The 20847-nt window shown below is 34.7% G+C and overlaps 1 protein-coding gene and 1 long non-coding RNA gene across 2 annotated transcripts; both read right to left on the bottom strand.

Moving 5' to 3' along the window:
• Positions 1 to 246: 246 nt before the first annotated feature.
• LOC120344841 (uncharacterized) lies at positions 247 to 11690 on the bottom strand. Its single transcript, XM_078113148.1, has 12 exons — positions 11193 to 11690; positions 10438 to 10644; positions 9513 to 9802; positions 8662 to 8896; positions 8096 to 8188; positions 6896 to 7153; positions 3965 to 4417; positions 3543 to 3749; positions 2907 to 3184; positions 1748 to 1982; positions 1229 to 1321; positions 247 to 763 (listed from the first exon to the last, which is right to left on the bottom strand). Exons 1-12 carry the CDS (start codon positions 11636 to 11638, stop codon positions 508 to 510), a joined length of 3051 nt encoding a protein of 1016 aa, XP_077969274.1. The 5' UTR covers positions 11639 to 11690; the 3' UTR covers positions 247 to 507.
• Positions 11691 to 17184: 5494 nt separating this feature from the next.
• On the bottom strand, positions 17185 to 19998 carry LOC144422938 (uncharacterized). Its single transcript, XR_013475460.1, has 5 exons — positions 19963 to 19998; positions 19482 to 19561; positions 19330 to 19399; positions 18996 to 19108; positions 17185 to 17581 (listed from the first exon to the last, which is right to left on the bottom strand). It is a non-coding gene; the product is annotated as an uncharacterized LOC144422938 (long non-coding RNA).
• Between the last annotated feature and the right edge of the window lie 849 nt (positions 19999 to 20847).

The following is a 20847-nucleotide window of genomic DNA, read 5'->3' as shown; positions in this document are numbered from 1 at the left end:
TTGGGGGCCTTTCTCCTCCAGAAGTAAGAACTTTTTTGTTCGGCGTGTCTCGGGGAACTGGTTCAGGAGCTTACTTTTAGCAAGCGTCATCGTTGTTAATCAAGGGTGATTGATTTAAAAGAGAACTGGATTGAAATTACTCCTCATTCGTGTGTATAATTTATTTCACCTAGCGCCGCCCTCTGATTGATTATCCATTTATACCTTAATTAAACCCAATGAGGTAAGAGATGAATGAATGTTGAGTATATATTTGTAATACAATATTTTCACATTCAAAAAATTTTAGGACACACGAAAAAACATTAGGTTAATTGAAAACTGACAAGATAGCATTAGACAGCACCATGAACTTGGAAATCATGGAAAAAGGGAGTTGCAACTGTCACATCAAAACATTGCAGGAATAACAGATTATAGGTAGGTAGAGGAAATGAACACATTCAAATTAAAGAAGTAACAAATAATTTAATATTGCACAGACGAGAAACAATCTTTTATGAAGATTTAAATATGGCGTTCTTTCAATCGAACCTTGATACCATCTTTGGATCTCATTATGATATCACCTACAATATTCAGACCTTCAGTTTTTTCTGTTGATTCTATGATATAATTCCTAATGATATGAGACAGAATAACTTTTTCTTCCATCAAAGCAAATCGTTGACCAATGCAGTTTCTTGGACCAGCAGAAAATGGAATATATGCGTAAGGATTCCGTCCAACTGAATTATCAGTATCAAATCGTTCTGGGTTGAATCTGCAAATAAAATATAAATTTCCCAGATTGCTATTATTATACTATATCAGTTTGTGCGCCAGTGCATTATTCACTTCCTTGTCCAGTGCAATTTCCAAGTAGTTAGTTGAGCGAACGTCACATGTGTCTTTCTAGTCTTATGTCGGTTTACATACAATTTATGTACTACAAGTTATGAAAGTGAAATGAACATCCTTCCAGCTTTTTGATTAGCTCATCAGACCTAACAATTTTGTTGGTGCATGGTTGCAAAACGAGATTCAAAAATTATCACTTCACGCAAAAAGTGCAGTATGGTTAACCAAGTTTAGATTTACAAAAAAACAGAGTAGCTCCATACATATCAGCGCTTTCCAAATGTTTTTGAATGGCCAATTTAAACAGCTAACTATTTTATTTGTTATTTTCTATTTTGAAATCTACAGCATAAGTTAGAGTGTTTGCATTGAACTTGGAGATACAAACCTTGTTGGATCTTTCCAGAAGTTCTCATTATTATTTATAATATGAGTGAGGATGATACATTCTGTACCTACTGGTATTTTGTGGCCACCAATCCTGTAACAAAAATGATAGAAAATCAATGTTTTCAACCCAAATCTTTTATTCGTTTATAATTTGAAAGTATTTTTGACAGTTTTCATTATGCCAATACAAACAAAGCTTTATATCAGTAATGAGATTTCTATTGCAATATATTGGATTGTGTCTCAAATTTCTATTTCCTGCCTTATTCAGCTAAACAATTCCAGTACATGCATATCCGAAGCTAGCTGTACAACACTAATTTGAGAGGGTTTTTTCAGCCATTGCGAGACCAGGAACGTTACGACAATCCTCATATCTAATAGTTATGTCATGTAATGGTATTGAGATCTAAAATACGCTGATTAAGACAGTGGTGGGACATTTTCCATTACGGATACTCTGATATGATCATAGTAGTATGACACAAAGAATATGCACAGAAATGAAATATCTTACATGCACTCAGTTTCTATAGTTCTGCCGATAACAGGAACAGAGGGGAACATCCTCAAACATTCTTTTATAACAAGATCGAGATACGACATCTTTTTTATGTCCTCTGCAGTAACATCACGTTTATTATTCCCGCAAAATATATCATTTTGTTCATTAAATAATATTTGTTGTATGTCAGCATGATGACCAATCAAATGTATTGCCCATGAAATAGCTGTAGCCGTAGTGTCGTGACCTGAGTTTGAAATTTTTTATCATATAGAGTTACAGTTGGTTACATAAATAAATGAGGAAATGGTATAATGAGGAAGTTTACCACAAAATTTCAATGTTCTATTCCAAATTGTTTGAAATTTGAATAGTTAAACCTATCTGAACTCGTATCAAATAACCAGGAAATGCTAATTATGCAGACTTTTCTACAATAATCGGTGAAATTCATATTAAATTGATAAAGTTGACACTTTGGGGGGAGCCGACTCTGATGACCATATGGTCATATCACTCCCCTCTGTGTATTTTGCATCTTTTTATTGCTTTAATGCTTGTTTTCTGGTTGACGAAGCAATAAATCTCTCTCAAACACTGGTTCTAATCACGTAACTTTGTTTGTAAAGTGGATCAGTTTATGGACTGCCCGTAAAATTTTATACACTGTGTTTTTCGATTCAATGTTACATCTAAAAACATTTGTGACTTTGCCTTTGACCCACGAAAGAGAGTTGACAAACATAAAATCAGCTAAGACCTTTAAAGCATTTTCATGTTTGACAGATAGTACAGAATTGATTACATCCTGAGTAGAGGGAATTTATCTCAATGCCAAAAGCTGGTACTCCCGACGTATGTGTACCAAGTTAGGGTTAGGCCATAATTTCATTCCAATTTTCCTTATTTTAGTTCTATTACGAGTTCGGGGACTAGCCAAGTGCCTTCTTGAGTATTTGTACTTCAAACTCTAACCTGGTACACATACTACGTTCCAGTGTCCGCCGTCTTGGTTCACATTCTTGGGATTACCCAAAAGCTAATGCTAAATCACTTTTGTCAACGTGTATACCAAGATGCCATTCACAATGGATTTTTTTTCGGGGGGGGGGGGGGGGGGGGGCACCCTGTAGGGGGGGTCACCCTGTAATAACAACCATTAACTTTTTACCTGCAAACATGAAGGTATCCACCTCCTCTTCCACCCCTTCTTTCGTAATATTCCCCCTTTGTTCTTCTTTCAACAACATGTCAAGAAATGCCAATCTTTTGCAATACTTCAAGTTATCTGCATCAAAATCAGCAGCCCGATCCTTTAAAACTGATCGTGTAAAATTATGTAGAATTTTTAGGTTTTTGTAATATTGTCTTCCACTCCAACTCAGCTTGAAAATGAAGTTTGGCCAGAGCCAAGGTGATTTCTGTCGCTCCTGTATTGCTTCATTCACCCTACATAATATAGATATATGGTAATTATTATCAAAGCTAAACTCGCACACCTAAATTTAGGGAGGTGTTTGAAATTTTAGTGAAGACGTTCACCTCTTAGCATGATGCTTACTAACCTGGCGGGTAGGGTTGGGTATTTCAAATCGAATCGAGTAAATTATTCGAATCTGAACGAATCGCAGCCATCTTGCTTTTTTGTCCGCAAAAAATTGAGGTTTAATTAAGCCATATTTTTAAAATGCAATTTTTACATATGACACTTTTTTTCTAGTGAGTTGCATAATATTTAACTTAATATATATAAATAAATATATAGGGTTAAATAACGTTGTTGCTTTTCATCGTTAAGATTGCTTACCCATGAATTGCTTTGATATAATCTGTGTGTTGATTTTGTTGGGCATTCAAACGTTTCCCCATTGCTGTTTCACAGATTATGTCAAGTGATAACAAAGTAATGGATTCGAAAATATCAAATTCTTCTTGAGATGATGCTCGTTCACATTGAAGAGAAATAAAAATTCTGGATTGTTCATTCATCACACCTAAGAAGTTCTGCAAAACACTAAAAATAGGATATATAAATTTTTAGAAAAACAGAAGAAAATTGCTCAAATCTCGAAACAGTGTTGTAATCGCAAAATTTTGGGGTAAAATAAAAGTAGCAGCCCTCTGAAAATTTGGAGAATGATTTTAACAACAAGACCAATCTAATACCATGATTCATGTGATCACTACATGTCCAATATTCAAGATTAAAAAAAATCATAAAATGTCTACCCTGTGTGAAAAGCTGGGTCAATCAAACGTCTCCTTATTTTCCATTTCTGGCCTCCACCAGTGATAAGTCCAGTTCCAAGCCATGAGTGTAGAAATGAATAGAAATAAGATTTCTTGATTAAAATATTGCTTCTCAGCACTTCACCTGCAACAACAGGACTTAAGATAAAGAGAAGAGGAATTGGTCCAATGTAGAAATGAACAAGCTCAGCTTTGGTAGGAACAATTTTTTTCAGAGTCAACTCAGTGAATTTCTTGAATATCTCGTCTCGACTTCCGCGAAATCTCAAAGCTTCACCAAGAAAGGGGATTGACCATCCACTCGGCCCAGGAATACCTTTAAATTGACCTGATTTTCTTCTTTTGTTTCTGATAAATTTTATAGTTGCAACCAATATCAGCACCAGAAAGAATATAGTAACTATTGTTAATTCCATGATTTGTGTTATTGTACATTACAATATATATATATATTCAATACTTGATATCTGCAAATTGAAATCAACAAAATATTATGAAGCGAATTTCGAGTAATTTATAATTTTATGTATAGTATCACACTTGTAAATAGCTGTAAGCAGGAATTATACAGGGCTCAAAATTTTTAAATGTTTATTGAAGATAATTTGAATAAAATTTCTAAACAGCAAACTAGAACCCTTAACAAGCATCAGCGATTAACAAGCATTATATATGCTGAGATTTTTCTTCGGATCCGGAAACAAAATTTTGTTGAGGGGGAATCTTTTTTGAAATAATTAAATGAAATAATTAAATAAATTAATAAATTTTGAAAAAATTTTTTGAAATTTTGAAATAATAAAGTTTGAAGTCTGTTATCAATTTCCCTAAGCCACACAGCCCTGCTAAAAATACAGTGGGCACTGGGCAGAATAAAATCAGAGTTTTATAATTCCGTAAACTTAGTTGTATTGTTTGTCTGATCAGGGTAAGAATTAGGTACTCATAAAGGGAAAATTTAAATTCCAAAGCTGTTATACTACATTTGGCTCCTAAGTTTTTATTCATTTGTTTTCATGTATAATTTATGGAGTAAGACAATAAGTCCCACAGGATGCACTGGTGGAATTTAATCAAATTAGTAGTAATCCATTACATTAGAAATGTCAAAATTGCCTGCAGTATTTTAAAAAATAGTGCTATTGAACTTCGGAATTTTACATATTTGATTAATGTGACATTGAACTATAGGTAATTCTATGTCACCATGCAAGATGTAATTTTAGAATTTTTTACTTCACTGATTCACAAAGGTTATACAATACGGCGATTTGGATCACTTGAATTAACTCAATTCTTGGAATTTATTTATGGTAAATCGAACTTGAATTAGACTCTCTATGCTATATCTTGTTTGATGTGACATAAAAAATGTTATTTGAAAATACTATTTACCAAACATAGCATTTTAAAATAAATTGCCTGGATACGCTCAATGAAACTAGATTATATACACGACTTCATCAACTAACCAGGTTTTTGGAGGATTTTATTACGAGAAACATTGAACACACAAACAAATTTGTTGGTTCCTGAAAAGATACAAAATTAAAAGGACCTACATTATATATTGTACGTTACAGGAATATAAAAAAACGAAACAGTACCGATAAAATTTTGTTAATTATTAAAAGTTAAAATATAGAATATGTACATAGACTAATTATAAAATCTAAACCAGTGCACAATACTACAATCATTTTGCATATCAAAATTACATGTGAAGAATAATTTTACAAACCAGGAAAACAAAAAATAAAATTTAATAAAAACGACACCACGGAAAAGTTAAAAATTACATTGAAGAAATTGCAGCTGAACTCCTCACCAAGTCAACAATGAACAATTTAATTGTGCATTGTTGAATTCATGTATTTGCACTACTTTAAAAGAATTAAAAATTTTGCAACTATTAAAAATAATTAAAAGGTAGTAAACTGCAACAAAGTACGATAGTGTAGTTAATTATTTAGGTAGCTGTGATAGGTAGTAATTGTATTTGTTGGTTCTGTATACTATTAAAAATTTCAGTAAAATAATATGAAGCATTTTACAAAAGAATTATTATCGCTTTTGAATTCTAAGTAATCTGAATGTCTCTATCCCCCAGAAATTATAATGAAGTATGCTATAATTTATAAGCAAATAGGGCAAACGAAAAAATAATATCAATCATTAGAATTAATATTAAAATATACTTCTTTAAAGAGCATGATTTTAGAATTGCTTAAAAAATTCCTTTACATTACATTAAAGTAGCATGGCGTTGAAGAAGCTGCAGATTGTTACCATATGATGTGGTTAGCTTGTAATACTAATAGTGCAAACAGTAAATATTCCTATGCAAAAAAAAAGCAATTAGTTGAACTTAATAAATGAAACATTCAGTATTGACTAAACTACGGCCACAGAGTAAAACATTGGTATATATTTTTGCAAGTGCCTGAATTTATGAAGGATGACCCCCAAAACACAGAACTCGGGTCATTTGGAAGATATTCTGGTGAGAACATAACTTTTGTGCTAAGCATTCTAAATAACTGAAATATTTGGGTATGATCATGAACAAACAGTGTTAAGTAATAAATAAATTTTCTTCATATTTGTATGAGTAATTAAGAAATTTATGGGTTTTTTGCGGGGTCACCCGATTCATCCTTTACTTCATAAATTGAGATTGAGAGTCCAGCAAATAAAATGTGATTAAAATTCTATGACTTCCAATATTTGCGCTTTGGAAAAACATGTCAATGCAAAAATTTAAAAATGAACTTGCTAAGTTGCTACCATGGTGAGCCTAATTCAAAATTACTTTCTACGAATTTTTAATTATAAAAATAGGAAATGCAAAAGAAAACTACTATATTTTCACAAACATTGTCTTATTAATACATATAACTCCGAAAATACTAATTCTTAACTCTTCTTGATATTTTCACTTTTACTCCATCAGCAGGCCGAAGAATGAGATCAGCCATCATCACAAGATCTTCAGTACGTTTGGATGATTTTATGGAAAATTTGTGCAGGAATTGAGCAATCATGACCTTTTCTTCCATAAGAGCAAACCTTTGTCCAATGCAGTTTCTTGGTCCAGCCGAAAATGGTAAATACATATAAGGATGTCTGCCATCACTGTTCTCAGTGGTGAATCTTTCTGGATCGAACCTGTGTGTAAGGAAGATGGTAAATGGAAACAAAAAATCATTGATGCCGTAGGTTGGGAGCCCATTCATCTGTGCTAGTAACTGAATAACAATTCCCATACCCAACATGAACTGGTAACCGGACAACAGTCCATGGTTCGCAAGACCGTAAACCAAACCAAAATTTTGAGGAGGGCCAAATTTTTGTTGGTGTAATGACGTAATACGACGCTTACTCATGCCTTTTGCTCTGAACAAATTCTGATACAAGCTTCCACTGACATCTAACAATATATTGAATAATCTCTCTGAAGACTCACTTCGCTGTCAAAGTTATCCTAGGTATACAAGCATTCAAGCATGCATTTTCATCTATCTCGGTTGGTTTATTTGATTGGAGAATTGTGAGTGAGTTCTAAGTAAATCGTTCATGAATAGAGTAAAATGGTGTTGGAAAGGGTAATAATTTATGTCTCACTGCAAATGCAGAAAAATTGCATTTAAAAAAATGTTGAATTTTTTTGGGGGCGTGAAGGCATGGTCCCTCAGCCCCCTGGCTACGCCTATGATGGTTTGACCTATGAATAAGCCTTCTCATTGTATTTCATATCTCTATGGATATATATCCAAATCCCATCTTAAATAGGTTGAACAGGTTGCTTCATAAATCACCAATACTACTTTTAATATTAAAGTTGCTGGATTTATATATTAGCTTGGTACCTACATACTTTTAGACTAGCGTAATTATGTTAGTTTTCCATTTTTGTGACAGTATAACTTGTCTATATTTGTGAGAGTTTTAGTTACCCATCTTGGCTGATCCATATCCAGCGAATTCACATGCTTTCATATCATTAAACGTTAACAATTACATAGTACATTACATGCTATTAAAATATTATCATCTATTAAAAAATTTTATTAACTGGAAGTCTGGAATTTTTATAATAACACTACTCACGTAGTCGGATGAGACCAATTTTTGGAATTCCTATTGATCACCTGGGTGAAAAGTATACATTCAGTTCCAGCTGGAACATGATGTCCATCCAAACTGGAAAAAACATTGGATATTATCCGAATATAACCTCATTTTTACAAATATTTGCTCAAAGCAAAGTCACACTAAAGTAAAATAGACTCATCTCCTAGCAAAGTTATGGGTGATCAGTGACATGCAAAGAGCAACTGAAACTATATACGATCATGGTTGCGCAATACACTTCTGTCACAAAGAGATAGTTCTAAGTGTGACAAAAAAATTACGCTCTCATTACTAATTTGAAAGCTATGTTCAGATATATATAGTCTTCCCCCTCATACAAAATATAAATTAATCAAACATTGATTGATCATTATGTATTGTCATCAACAGTTTGCAATTGTTTTCTTATTTGTTTACCTTGTCAGTTGAACTTTGACATAAGATCGCAATAACTTAAAATCCTATTGAATTTTAACATTACAAATTAAAGATTTTGATCCAAAAGTTTTGAATAGTTTGCCAGAACAATACGCATCACTTACACACAATCATGGCTAGTTGTTCTTCCAAACATGGGAACAGAAGGAAACATTCTCAATGACTCCTTTATAACCAGTTCCAAATATTCAAGCTTTCTTATATCTTCCATTGTCAGTTGTTTGTTTTCATCATCACCCATCACACGGTCAACTTCATCTTGAAGTTTTTTCTGAACTTCAGGATGTGAGCCAATTAATTGTAAAGCCCAACTCATTGCAGCAGCTGTAGTATCATGGCCTGTAAAATACATGGTGGGAAATTTTTATAGGACATGCTTTTGCGATATCACTCAAAATAAGGCCCTGAGCCTACTACTGATACAAAAGAATAAATGGCTTGGCATTTCCATGTTATGTATCACTATTTTATTACTGAGTAAAGTCATAAATGACTGGTCCTATATGTAGTTTGGTGTAGTATCATTGTGAATCATATATTATTAAACTTGTGTCGAAATATATGGAGTTTTCATACTAAAGATACAATGTGATCAAGTAATGAATATATGCAAAATAAATGGCCTGGGAACTAAAGCACCTGGGTCCAGGCTTAAGATTTATGGTGTGAATGGATGGAAGACCTGTCTCTGTTTTCTGGACACAATGACTATACTATGTTCATGTTACAGGCCAAAAGATTAGATTCAGGTTGTACACCTCTATACACCGCTTCTCAGATTTTACTAACGGGTTCAACTTCTTCCAAAAATATAATAATCCATATATATATATCAGTACTCTTGCCTTAAGCATTTGTGTTGAACATAAAACATTGCTCCGAGCAGTGCTACTGTTATTTATATGTCAAGAATATATTTTACAATCTTTTCTGTGTGAAGAACATTTTTACTCACCTTCAAACATAAAAGTATCAACTTCCTCCTGAATATCACTAAAGGAAAGTACTGTTCCATCTTGAGATACATTCAATAGCATATCCAAGAATGCAAGCCTTCGTTTTTTGTCTGATTTTGCTTGTTCCCCAGCTTTAAAGGTTTTCATACGATCCAATATAATTCCTTGAGATGTGGAATGCAAAACATTAATATGTTTATCGAACTCTCTTCCTTTCTTTGATAAGTAAAACAAAAAATCTGGCCATAGCCATGGTGAACGCTGGCGGTCTTGAATAAGTTCAGAGCTCCTGTAAAATTGAAACGAAAATTTCATAAAACTAATAGTTTCAAAATTTGACCATTTCCAATGAAATGACAAAGACATTTATTTGGCTGTGGCATTTAAGTGACTCACAACCTGTATAATTTGAAAACAGAAAATGATAAGGAATGGAAAATTATTGCAAACATTTTTGCAACAATCAACTATGTACATTGCACATACATTAAATGATTTCGTTAATGATCACTCATTCTGCAAATATTGCTCTGTTTTACTTGGAGTTATCATCACAAAACTAATATTTACACAAGTATGCAGTTCGTAAAGAGCCTGATGTACAATATGTCGATAGTGAGCAAATCGATACAAAAGATACTTTTAATAACTCTAATGGTGAACCCAAATTAAGCTAACACTCCAGACTTTGCCTGTTATGAAAATAACCTATGCTAAAGCTTGACAGTTTGAATCATGATTTGTTACAGCTTGCTCCGCAAACGAGTCTTTGCTGATAGTTTGGATAATCGGTCGAATATTTCAATATCTGACATGAACTGCCAACCAGAATAGAGGTTTCTTTGCTAAATGAATGAGTCTTTATTGTCTTCCTCCCACCAGATATATATAAAAAGATCTTATTCTATCTTTATTTTTCTTTACCTATAAATAGCAGTAACGTAATCAGAATGGTCATTAACTTGTGCATCCACTGATTTTCCCATTGCTGTTTCACAGATGATGTCCAATGCACACAAAGTAATGGGCTTGAATATATCAAATTCCTGATCATTTTCGGCATATTTTTCGAGCAATTTGACAAATGTCATTGATTGCTCATTCATCACTTCAAGGAAATCTTGTAAAATGCTGTTAAAAAAAACATGGTAAATATTGATAGGAAATCAAAATTTCATCCAAAAATATTGGATGCAAAACACTTTGGGTGATTACTATTGCACTTTAAATAAATTAAAATGAGAGAGTAGGAATTTTGAATAGGAGAACCATATCAACATCTTTTATGATGTCATATTTGTAAATAAGCAATTCACATATTAAATAAAACATGGTCTTATCTATTGGATTGGAAAATAGGAAAAGATTTTAGGACAATAAGGTAATTTGATGGAAAAAACGGCACAGGCAATTACAACCTAATTACAAAAGCTTCCAATATAATCAAAATGCAGTTGAATATAAGCAATGATTTATAAATATACACAAATGCGAAAATTTTAAAAAATAATTAATAAATACAAATATTGGACTTTATTAACTTTCTGGTACCATCCGATTATGACCTACTACAAAAAATGAATTGTGGATGACAATATTTTAACTTGCTAAGTTCTATTGGTTTTTAGTGTTGGAAAGGTCAGGAATGGTGGAGAGTATACCAGATATTAGAAACTCACCTGAAATGGAAAGTTGGTGTCAAAAGACGTCTTCTGGCTTTCCATTTATCTCCAGATGAAGTAAGCAATCCAGTTCCAAGCCAAGGATGCAGGAACTTATAGAAAAATGACTTCTGAATGTGTTTTGAACTATGCAAAATAACTTCTGCAGCATTTGGACCAGCGACCAATACTACTGGATATCCACCAAGCCAGACAAGGGTAACCTCCCTTCCCTTGTCCAATATATTTGACTTTACAACAGCTAAAATATTTTGATACAATTGGATGACATCTCCTCGAAAAAGTTGAGCATGCCCAACAACTGGCAACGGGCGTTCTTCAGGAACAGGAAAGGTTTTAAGTGCTGCCCATATTTGCATACGCCCTTTTGTAAAAAGAAACAACTTGACAATACAAAATGCAAATAGTAATGTCAAGATGATTGCGGAAATCGAGATCTCCATTTAAATCTTCCCACAGTGGTGCTATACAATATAGTTCTTTTCTAATGATAGCTGTAGAGAAAATAGTGTAAAATTTATCATCAAGGCTGGTGACGTTTACGAATTTACGCATGCATCCCTGGAATAGTTCGTAGTAATACAACATAATCAGACATTACGTATATATTTATTTTGATAACTCTCCTACACTCGCTCATACGTAATGGCGTTTTCAATCATTCTGAAGTACCAAATTGTACCACAGTCCACAGATAAAACATTTTCTCTTTGTGGTGGAAATTATTTGACTCGAAGCCACCGTCTAGTAGTCATTACTGGACGAGGTCGCAGGAATTGGCCTGATACATGTCGGACGTCATCAGACAGTGTCACAATCCAGCAATCCGCACGCTGTTAAGAATGTCACGATCACATTATAAATAGTCCAAACATAACTGAAAATTATCTCGTACATATATATGCACATGTAGAAATGCACATTTACAGATTAATCTGACATCAATGGATGTGTGAGTAAGCATACGGAAACAGCGATTCATCTGCAACACACAAATTGCGCTTTTCATTTATAAAACTAACGTGTTCATCAAATCAGACTTCCTCTCGCTGCAATGGTTAGCCTAAATCACCAAGCGCTTCATACACATACCCCACTCATGCTGTTTGGTTTATCCTTACTGCGTTAAACCAATGTCGCGATATAATACGAGGACGGAAATTGGTATTAAACAAATACATTCTCGTTTTCATGCCTCAGTAATTTTAACAAAAGCAAATAAACTATCGAATGTACCGAAGTTGGAAAAGTCATAACGCATGCCGTCAAAAAGACTTATATATCAATCGCATACAGACCAGTTTCGAAATAGGGATAGGATTATCACATTCACGATGATATGGCAAACCGTGGCCTCTCGTCCGGTTAGATTAGAAGTATATGTAGAGTGTGGGAATAGGTATTCATTTAGAATTATATGATGATTTTCGACGTGACCTGGTAGTAGGGTTACTATTTGGGGACTAGATTTAGAATCCCAGGCTCGGGATTTTCGACATCCGATCCCAGGATTAATAGAATTAAGAAACACACACACACACACACAGACACAAATATTATAAGCAGTCATGTTTATTTCTCATAAAACTGACACAAAAACATAAGCAAATCGAAAGTGTCAGCATTAGAATGATTTCTGATTTTGTTGGCAAAAAAATCAAGAGCTAAAAATGCGTGCTCAGCCTCAACTGGCGTAGGTTTGTAGTTTTTGGTGCATCATACAACTTTTTCATGGCCTGGCCTCTCCCTGCTTGTCTCATATAGCAGCATATCTGTCTCAACCAACGCCAATCGACCTCTATAAGCACAGTTTCGTCCCTCTTCGTTTTCATCGCGTGAAACCATCGATAGTGCAACAAAAGCATGAAGCATTTGTCATTTGAGTGTCTTCGCCGTGGCTGCTATCTTTTTGGATCAAATATTCAGATTTTAATTGTTTCTTGATCCAATTCCTCAATACAGAGCAATCTTTGGAGTGTATTTGTCGCCAAGTCCGCAATTTTATGACGACTCACAATGTGTCCATACTGATCAATATCTTTATCAATATATATACGATGTTTTTTTCAGATATTGGAGGCAGTCCAAACTCTTGATGTCCAGCTGAAGGGGAATTCTCGTAGGCTACGAATTCATGTGTGTAAGGGGTCAGTGCGACACGTGCAATGGGTATTATGGGAGTTTAAACATTTTGGAACTTGGTCAATTTTTCGAGGACTCAATCAACTGACTGCCATTGAAACGTACCTCCTGTAATTCACTCAACTTGACTCAAGACTTCAACCCAGATAAAACAGGAACATCATTTGAAATCATAAATGTATATATACTGTATATATAAGCAAACCTACCAAGAACTGAACAAAATGTTTTTAAAAGTGTAGCAAGTTTATTATGTTTAAATTGTTTTTAAACAATGTACATATATTTTTATATTGTCTATACGATTTGAATGTGAGCTTTTGGAACCCCTGGACGGTATCGGCGGAACCCTAACCATGTTGAAAACAACTGCTCTTTTTAAGAAAATTTCTCAAGCCATATGCTCTATGACAACTTATCATTTTTTAATTCAATACCATTTGCATCTATCTAGAAACTGATCAGGACCTTTCTACTTCTGACGTAGCAGAAAAATGGTTGAAACAAACTTTCAAACTCAGTGAAACTGATGCTAGTGTTTTTCGAGCCATAAAAGCAGCCGTTTGTGATTTAACTGTGGAAAACAACCGAACTTTGCCTTTATTTTATATACTGAGAAGGGAAAAAGATATCTTGATTAAGCATTGTATGGGGAAGAACAGCAAACAAAAGGGCTTTGAATAGAGTCCAAATGAAAAATTCTAAAATATAGCGTGCAACATCTATTCTTTGAAATAAATTTATTTTCTGCAATTATTGCTCGGTGTTTAATTACAAGTTTTTCAAATTTGGTTTTCATATGTTATTCTTGAAAATAATACGTATTCTGGTACTGCTAGCATATAATCCGTATGGTATTTGCTAGGCCAGTGGCACACAAACTGACAATTTTAGGGGGGGGGGGGTCTTCATTGACGTAACAGTTTATTTTGTAATCGCCATATTTTCCGCCAATTTGCAGAAAAACTGGGAGCGCCGTGTTCGCATCTAGTTAGCAAACATCGTTACATCACAATTTAGTTGGTCTCGCAGAAATTATAGTAGTAAGTAGAGACATGTAGTCTTCATTATTATAGCTGCAATGAAGGTTAATCTTCTGTGAAATGAAAACTGTTGAGATGGCGCCAAAGAAAAGCTATGGAGAGTTGGTTTTATAATTCGGTTTCGTGAAATTCAAGACTCAAAATCGACTTCGCAACTACAGATGTTTTTGTGTTTGTCTCCAACAGCAATATGCCACCCTTTCCATGACGTCATTACCATTTTTTATTTAATGTCATTCAACCTATTCTTTGCAATGGATTCATTAATTAAAACAAAATATTGGGTAAAGCTTATAATTGACGATGATATGGAATTCTTAGGTTGGATATCGCAGAATCAGTGACATCCTTCTCACTGAGGTTAAATCAAGATGTTGTTCTGATATTTATGGATTCTTATGTTATTGCTGCTATTAAATTTGATAAAATGCACGCTTGGAATTTTATTTTTTATGTTTGGTTGAATTTAACCTATGGTAATTCAATTTTTGGGGAGCACGTATACGGAGCTTATCAGTTTGAGAAAATCAGGGGGTGGCAACATTTAGCTAATTGTGGGCCAAAAATCGAATCTACAACGCGGACAGAAATGATTTTCCTCAGAGAAACCCTTTCCATTTGGCATTGATAGAATGTTGCTACTCGACATATCGTCTCAATTATATTTTAACATACAAACCAACTAACTAGGGGTGTGTGACTTATCTAGGGTGTGGCAAGCATAACTCGTGCCATAGTCACTGTTTGGGCAGGGGCGCAAAAAGAGCGAAAAGTTTTAATCGTACAATGTTTTAATAGAATAATTTGGAATTGGAAACAACTGAAACTCGTATTTCTACACAAAGAATAACGTACATGTATCTCATTCAAATAACCGTCATTATAAATTGTCATCTTACTATCAATGGAGGCGCATTTAAACTTTGACATGGGCGCCATAGATTCGCCCTTGCTAGGGGTAGAAGAATTGCATTTTTTTATCGAATATTTTCAACGAATACGGAATAGTTCTAATCTACAATCGACCAGGACGTGGCGGGTCGATAATGGATCCAGAAATTAAACTTAATTAAAAGTAATTTATATCATATCGTGGGGTATCTATGGATGCTTGCATAGGGTCTTGTTCAAAACGACAAGTATTGAATGAGCATCACATCAAAAACAAGAGAGCTATGCTCAAATATATGGACACGTAGCGCCACCTAATGGCAATAATTTTGATGACGTCATAGCGAAAAAAAAAATAATAGCCTTCTGGAGAAAATTTTTATCTTCAACCACTAAAAATTTCAAAGCAATTGGTCCAGTATTCGAAGAGAAAAGCGATTTTTTAAAAATGGAGACGGAGACAAATAACAATAACAACAAAATTTTGAAACGATCGTTATGTCCATTTCGTGTCCAAAAAATCGTCTGATTTAGTTATAATTGCTGTATGTTTGATTTTTCCTGCTGTCCACACCATAACGTCGGTAGAATATCTTTCTGCTAACTATTATTTTTCTCAATAATGTAGCAGCATATATATATATTAACTCGACTTTATCCACCTCTTCTCATACTTTTTTTCCGAAGACTAGAAGTAGATTTTTGTTCATTCTCTTGCTTGAAGAATATTAAAACTATTGAAGCAATATCCTTCTCCATGCTTATTGGTTGTCGGGGACTGGGTTTTGTTAAAGGCTAATAAGAAATGGGAGTTGGAGCATAGGTGTAAGGAGTGTCCAAAAACGTCATTTTGACTGGTTTCTGCGGATTTCACACTAGGACGTCACAAGGTTATGACGTCACACTGGCTAGCCGCGATTTTATGGGGCGCCCTGGCGCCTGATTCGTGCCGAAACGAGGGTGGTTTTTTTTTTTTATCTCTGGCCGACCGAAGGCCATAGATAAACCGAGTATAATTGATGAAATTTATACACGACCATGCTCGATCATACATGATCCGAATGCAATTTTCAAAATGTTCTATTTTCTAAGGTCCTGACCCCTCGATTTCCTTCATATTCTCTTATTTTGGGTTTTCTCCTTCGTTTTATTTTGGGTTTTCTCCTTTGCGCCGCCCTTCCAGTGACGACACACATTTGACAAGCGGATATTACATTCGCGGGATTCAAACTTTAGTCACCGTCAACAGATCTATGGTCTACCCAGCGCCTTTATTAACTAGGCCAATTAAGAACTTAAAAACAAAGTTCTAAGGTCTAATATTCATGTATCATCTCAAAGGACTCTTTTAAAAAAAAGTTATAAAGTCATTTATGATAAATGATAAATATTAGAACTTAGATCCATGCTCTCACGTTCCTCCGTAGCTTAGTTGGTAAAGGCGGTTGATAAACCTTTGGTTTGTTCAAGGTGACCAAAGTTTGAACCCCGCGAACTTACTTACCCGTTTCAATTTCGTGTCGTTATCAATTGGATTACGCAGATATATAAAGTATGAAGGAAGCTCCGACTTATAAGAAGATAGAAATCCTAAAATGGAGATAATCGATGGGTCAGACCTTGGGAAATGGAGATTTTTGAAGTTCATATTTGGATCAGGCATGATTGTGGATAAATTTCTGAAATTATACTCGATTTATCTATGGCCAATGGTCGGCCACACATAAAAATAAACCGCGTCGTTTCGGCCCGGATCCAGCCCCGGCCTGCCCCAAAATACCGCTGCACGCTAGGGTGACGTCATACGCATGTTGCACACGCCCTTTTCCACATTCCGATGATTGCTAGTTTATCCCGAACAACTATTCGAAACCTGACAAACCAATCCCAGACTCGGTGCAAGCACGGAAATATTTTCTCATCGGTTATATTTATTTATTAATATCCATTAATTAAAGGAATAAAAATTCCTAAATTCTGTTAAAATACCAAAAACTGCAAAGATTCTAGGCACAGAACGACGGAATTTGTGACAAAGTACAGGAACCTTACCAACTTATCTTTCGCTTATATCTATGATATGATAGAGCTGATAGTTATTAGATGGCAGCCCTCACATGTACACATCATCAAGAAATCCCATTGTCCCTAACCAATGAATACCTATCATGACCCACGATCGCATTTGGGGCTCAAATAAAATGGAATATACGATTGGTACAATTATAAAACACTATATCAAGATAAAACCGCCATTCTAAGTCTTCTTCATGTGCGATTTATCATCTTTCACTTCCACCCAGTACGCACCTGAAATATATAAAACTAGTTTAACAGCGTTGGAAGAATATTTCACAAACCACCATGATTTTTATAAACTTCTGGACAAATTGCTACCCCCAATTCCATAATATGCAATTAAAATTACGAGTAAACACCCATATGCTTGGGATTGAATTTAAAAGGCATCACTTGGGATTCGATAACAGCGAAAATCTACAGCATTCGAAATTTCTCCGCAAATATTCTATAAACTTAAGGTGGTTGGCAACCTTTTGTCGCTCGTGGGCCAAAATTAAGGGTTGCAAGTCATTTGCGGGACGCACATGTTTTTAGAAAGTTGAAAACCAAACGGATGATACTTTTTATAATAAGAATCAAGCAAGGATACATCTATCGAATAGAATATACACTTATTTCCTCATTGCATTGCACCTCAAAAAACCTCATTTGATTCCCGTTTGCTGTCCGGATTATATTACTCCGCGGGCCGGATCCGGCCCGCGGGTCGTAGGTTGCCAGACCCCTGCCTTAAAGGCATGTAATGGAGATAGCCATAGACAGGGACGTGCCAAACTTTTCTGCTGCCCAGGCGAGTTTCTGATAATGGTGCCCCTTATATCCAATTTGAAAACGGATTTTGGGATAAACATTATAGCTAGGCGAATATACTAAAATTCTAAACCGCAGCTAAAATTGGATATTAAAGATATTAATAAAGTAATTGGATGAATAACTTTTTTACTATATCTCACACATTTATAAGAAGAACTGGAATAATTACTTGATTTGTAATATTGAGATCGCCTTGATTCGCTGTTCCCGAATTTAAAAATGCAGATTTTTTGACAAGAATAACAGCTATTTACATATCTGTGACTATTTGACTAAGTACGCTGTTATGAGCGACGGGCACACGGCTGTTTTCTTCCCAGTGAGTTATTGATGAAACATGATTCTTATTGTGAGTGACGACTTAGCGAACTGACTGAGTGATGGATTCTATGTTTTCAATAATTTATATGCCTTGAGGACTCATTAAAATAAAAGTATATAAAATTTAAATATCTTCTTTGTAATCAAGATTCGAATATTAGGTTACCAGGTGTTCCAGGCTTTAGTATTTAATGCCAGTTTAGCAGGTGCTCCCGAAGTATGTGCACCAAGATAACGCACAACCTGAACATAGTATGTGTACCAGGTTAGGGTTATCAGTTGTGCGCCATCTTGGTGCACATACTTCTGGAGCGCCGTTTAGAACGACCCAACACGCAGTGGAATGGATCTGTGGATTTGACGTAGTTGTCACGAACTGACTGAGTGATGAAATTAGCAAGTGTTCAAAAATGCCCAGCTTTAGTAGTTAATGTCAGTTCGGCACGACCCAACACGCAGTGGAATAGATACATCGAAAAAAAATTACAAACTACAGCTATCCCGAGACCAAGATATGATTTTTGGAGAATATACGGGTGGAATATTTCGTTCCGGCTCCGTCTTCATATTGAGCATTGCTATCTTGTTTTTGCAAAATCTCATTTCGCAATCGTATGCCTGCTATATAAAAGCATTTGATGTAAGAATATTGTGGTTTAAGGCGAAAGGCAAGTTTTAGGTCAGTGGCATAAAGATTATAGCAGTATATCATTATTCTCCAATCTCTACAATTGTAATACGCAACAATATTGTGATGTAAAAAGTTCAGAGATGTACACAACTACATTAGCATACCCTCAAAGCAGAACTTATTTTGTAACGTTTTTAGACCAACTACCTACCTTTCCATTTACATCGACCAATCGTCACTCGAACACCAGCAGTAACAATATCTTCCTTCTTCGCAAAGCCCTGTAATTAGATTAAAAATTATACGGCTTTTACTTTATAATCAAGTTATGATAAAACTGATTAACCACTTTAGATCAGTTACCTTTCTACCTACATCAGTCGTCACTCCACCATCAATCATGCCAATATCATATATCGGTAGATTTTTCTTCACTTTTAAGCCTGTAGTTTTAAAATAATAGTTATGCTTACTTTTTAGCGATGATACAAAGTTCTTGTTTAAAGTAGGAAAATTATAAACAGCACGTTGACGCGGATTACAACTCACAAAAAACAGAATCAAAAAACAAGACTTGATCCATAAAGAAAAACGTTGCAAAACACGTAAATAAATACACTCGAAAGGTATATAGGAAAAGAAACAAGAACTCAATGCTGAAATCTATATTCATCATATAACACTCAAAATTCTGAATATGACTGAAAAAATGCGCTACCCGATTGTATCGATATAGATTATTATTTATACAATTCAAGTTCTAGCTTATATATGCATAAAAAATGGAATAATTAGTTGACTTAATCATATCTAGACCTTCCCTGCCTTGAATCTGTGAATATACCTGGCTCAGACCAGCGCAGAAACGACCTCACACTACCACGCCCTGAACCGAAATGTGGCACGCGCGCCAAATATTTTTTGGGGGTCAAAAGAGAAAAAAGGGCGGTATCAAGAAGAAACACAAGGGGAGGAGTTGTCATTTTTAATAAAGAAACAAAGATACTGTAATCTCTATCGCACTCTAATCAGTGACCAATGATTGTTGTTTACTATTGGAAATAAAGAACGTTGATTTATTTGGGATGTGACTGAGAGGATTGTCTGATTAAACCACATTCCATGGAAACTTTATCAAGACAATTATTTATTTGTTGTTAGTGTATTTGTGTTTAGTTATAAGCCCAGTCTCGACTAAACATGTTTTAGGAGTCATGCTAGGGCATTAGTGACGTTTACGGAGCTTCATTCCTTTGGGTAATTATAATCGCAATTGATCTTATGCGACGTCTGTTGACATGGTCTACAGTCTACACTCTACAGAACTTCACTTCATGTTCGTAATTGAGTAGGTACACATAATATAAAAATGACACTTTGAAGCAACAATGTTTTTTGCTTTTCCCATAACTATTGAAACAATACAGGATGTCCATTACAATTTCAATTTTGTTATAAAGTCAGTTCTTATTATATCTTAACCAGGCTTGTTGTTTGTTAATCAGTAATTGTTCAAGTATTTTCTACATTTGTGAGGGCAAAATCTATAAACGGCATTGATAAATTCCCTCTGCACTTTTAAAAAAGTTCAAGCTTTTATGGACACCCTATAGGTCCTTTAACCCAACATCATTTAATATCTTGTTGATCCTCAGTCACTTTTTATTGAAATTATTCTTTCCGGACGCGAAAAATGACACCCCTTTGGAATTTCTCTGGCAGTCTTCAC

This window comes from Styela clava, chromosome 5, assembly GCF_964204865.1.
Source record: "Styela clava chromosome 5, kaStyClav1.hap1.2, whole genome shotgun sequence".
In the NCBI taxonomy this organism is placed as follows: Eukaryota; Metazoa; Chordata; class Ascidiacea; order Stolidobranchia; family Styelidae; genus Styela; species Styela clava.
The sequence above is the reverse complement of the archived record's forward strand: the minus strand, read 5'-3'. Positions and strand labels throughout refer to the sequence as shown.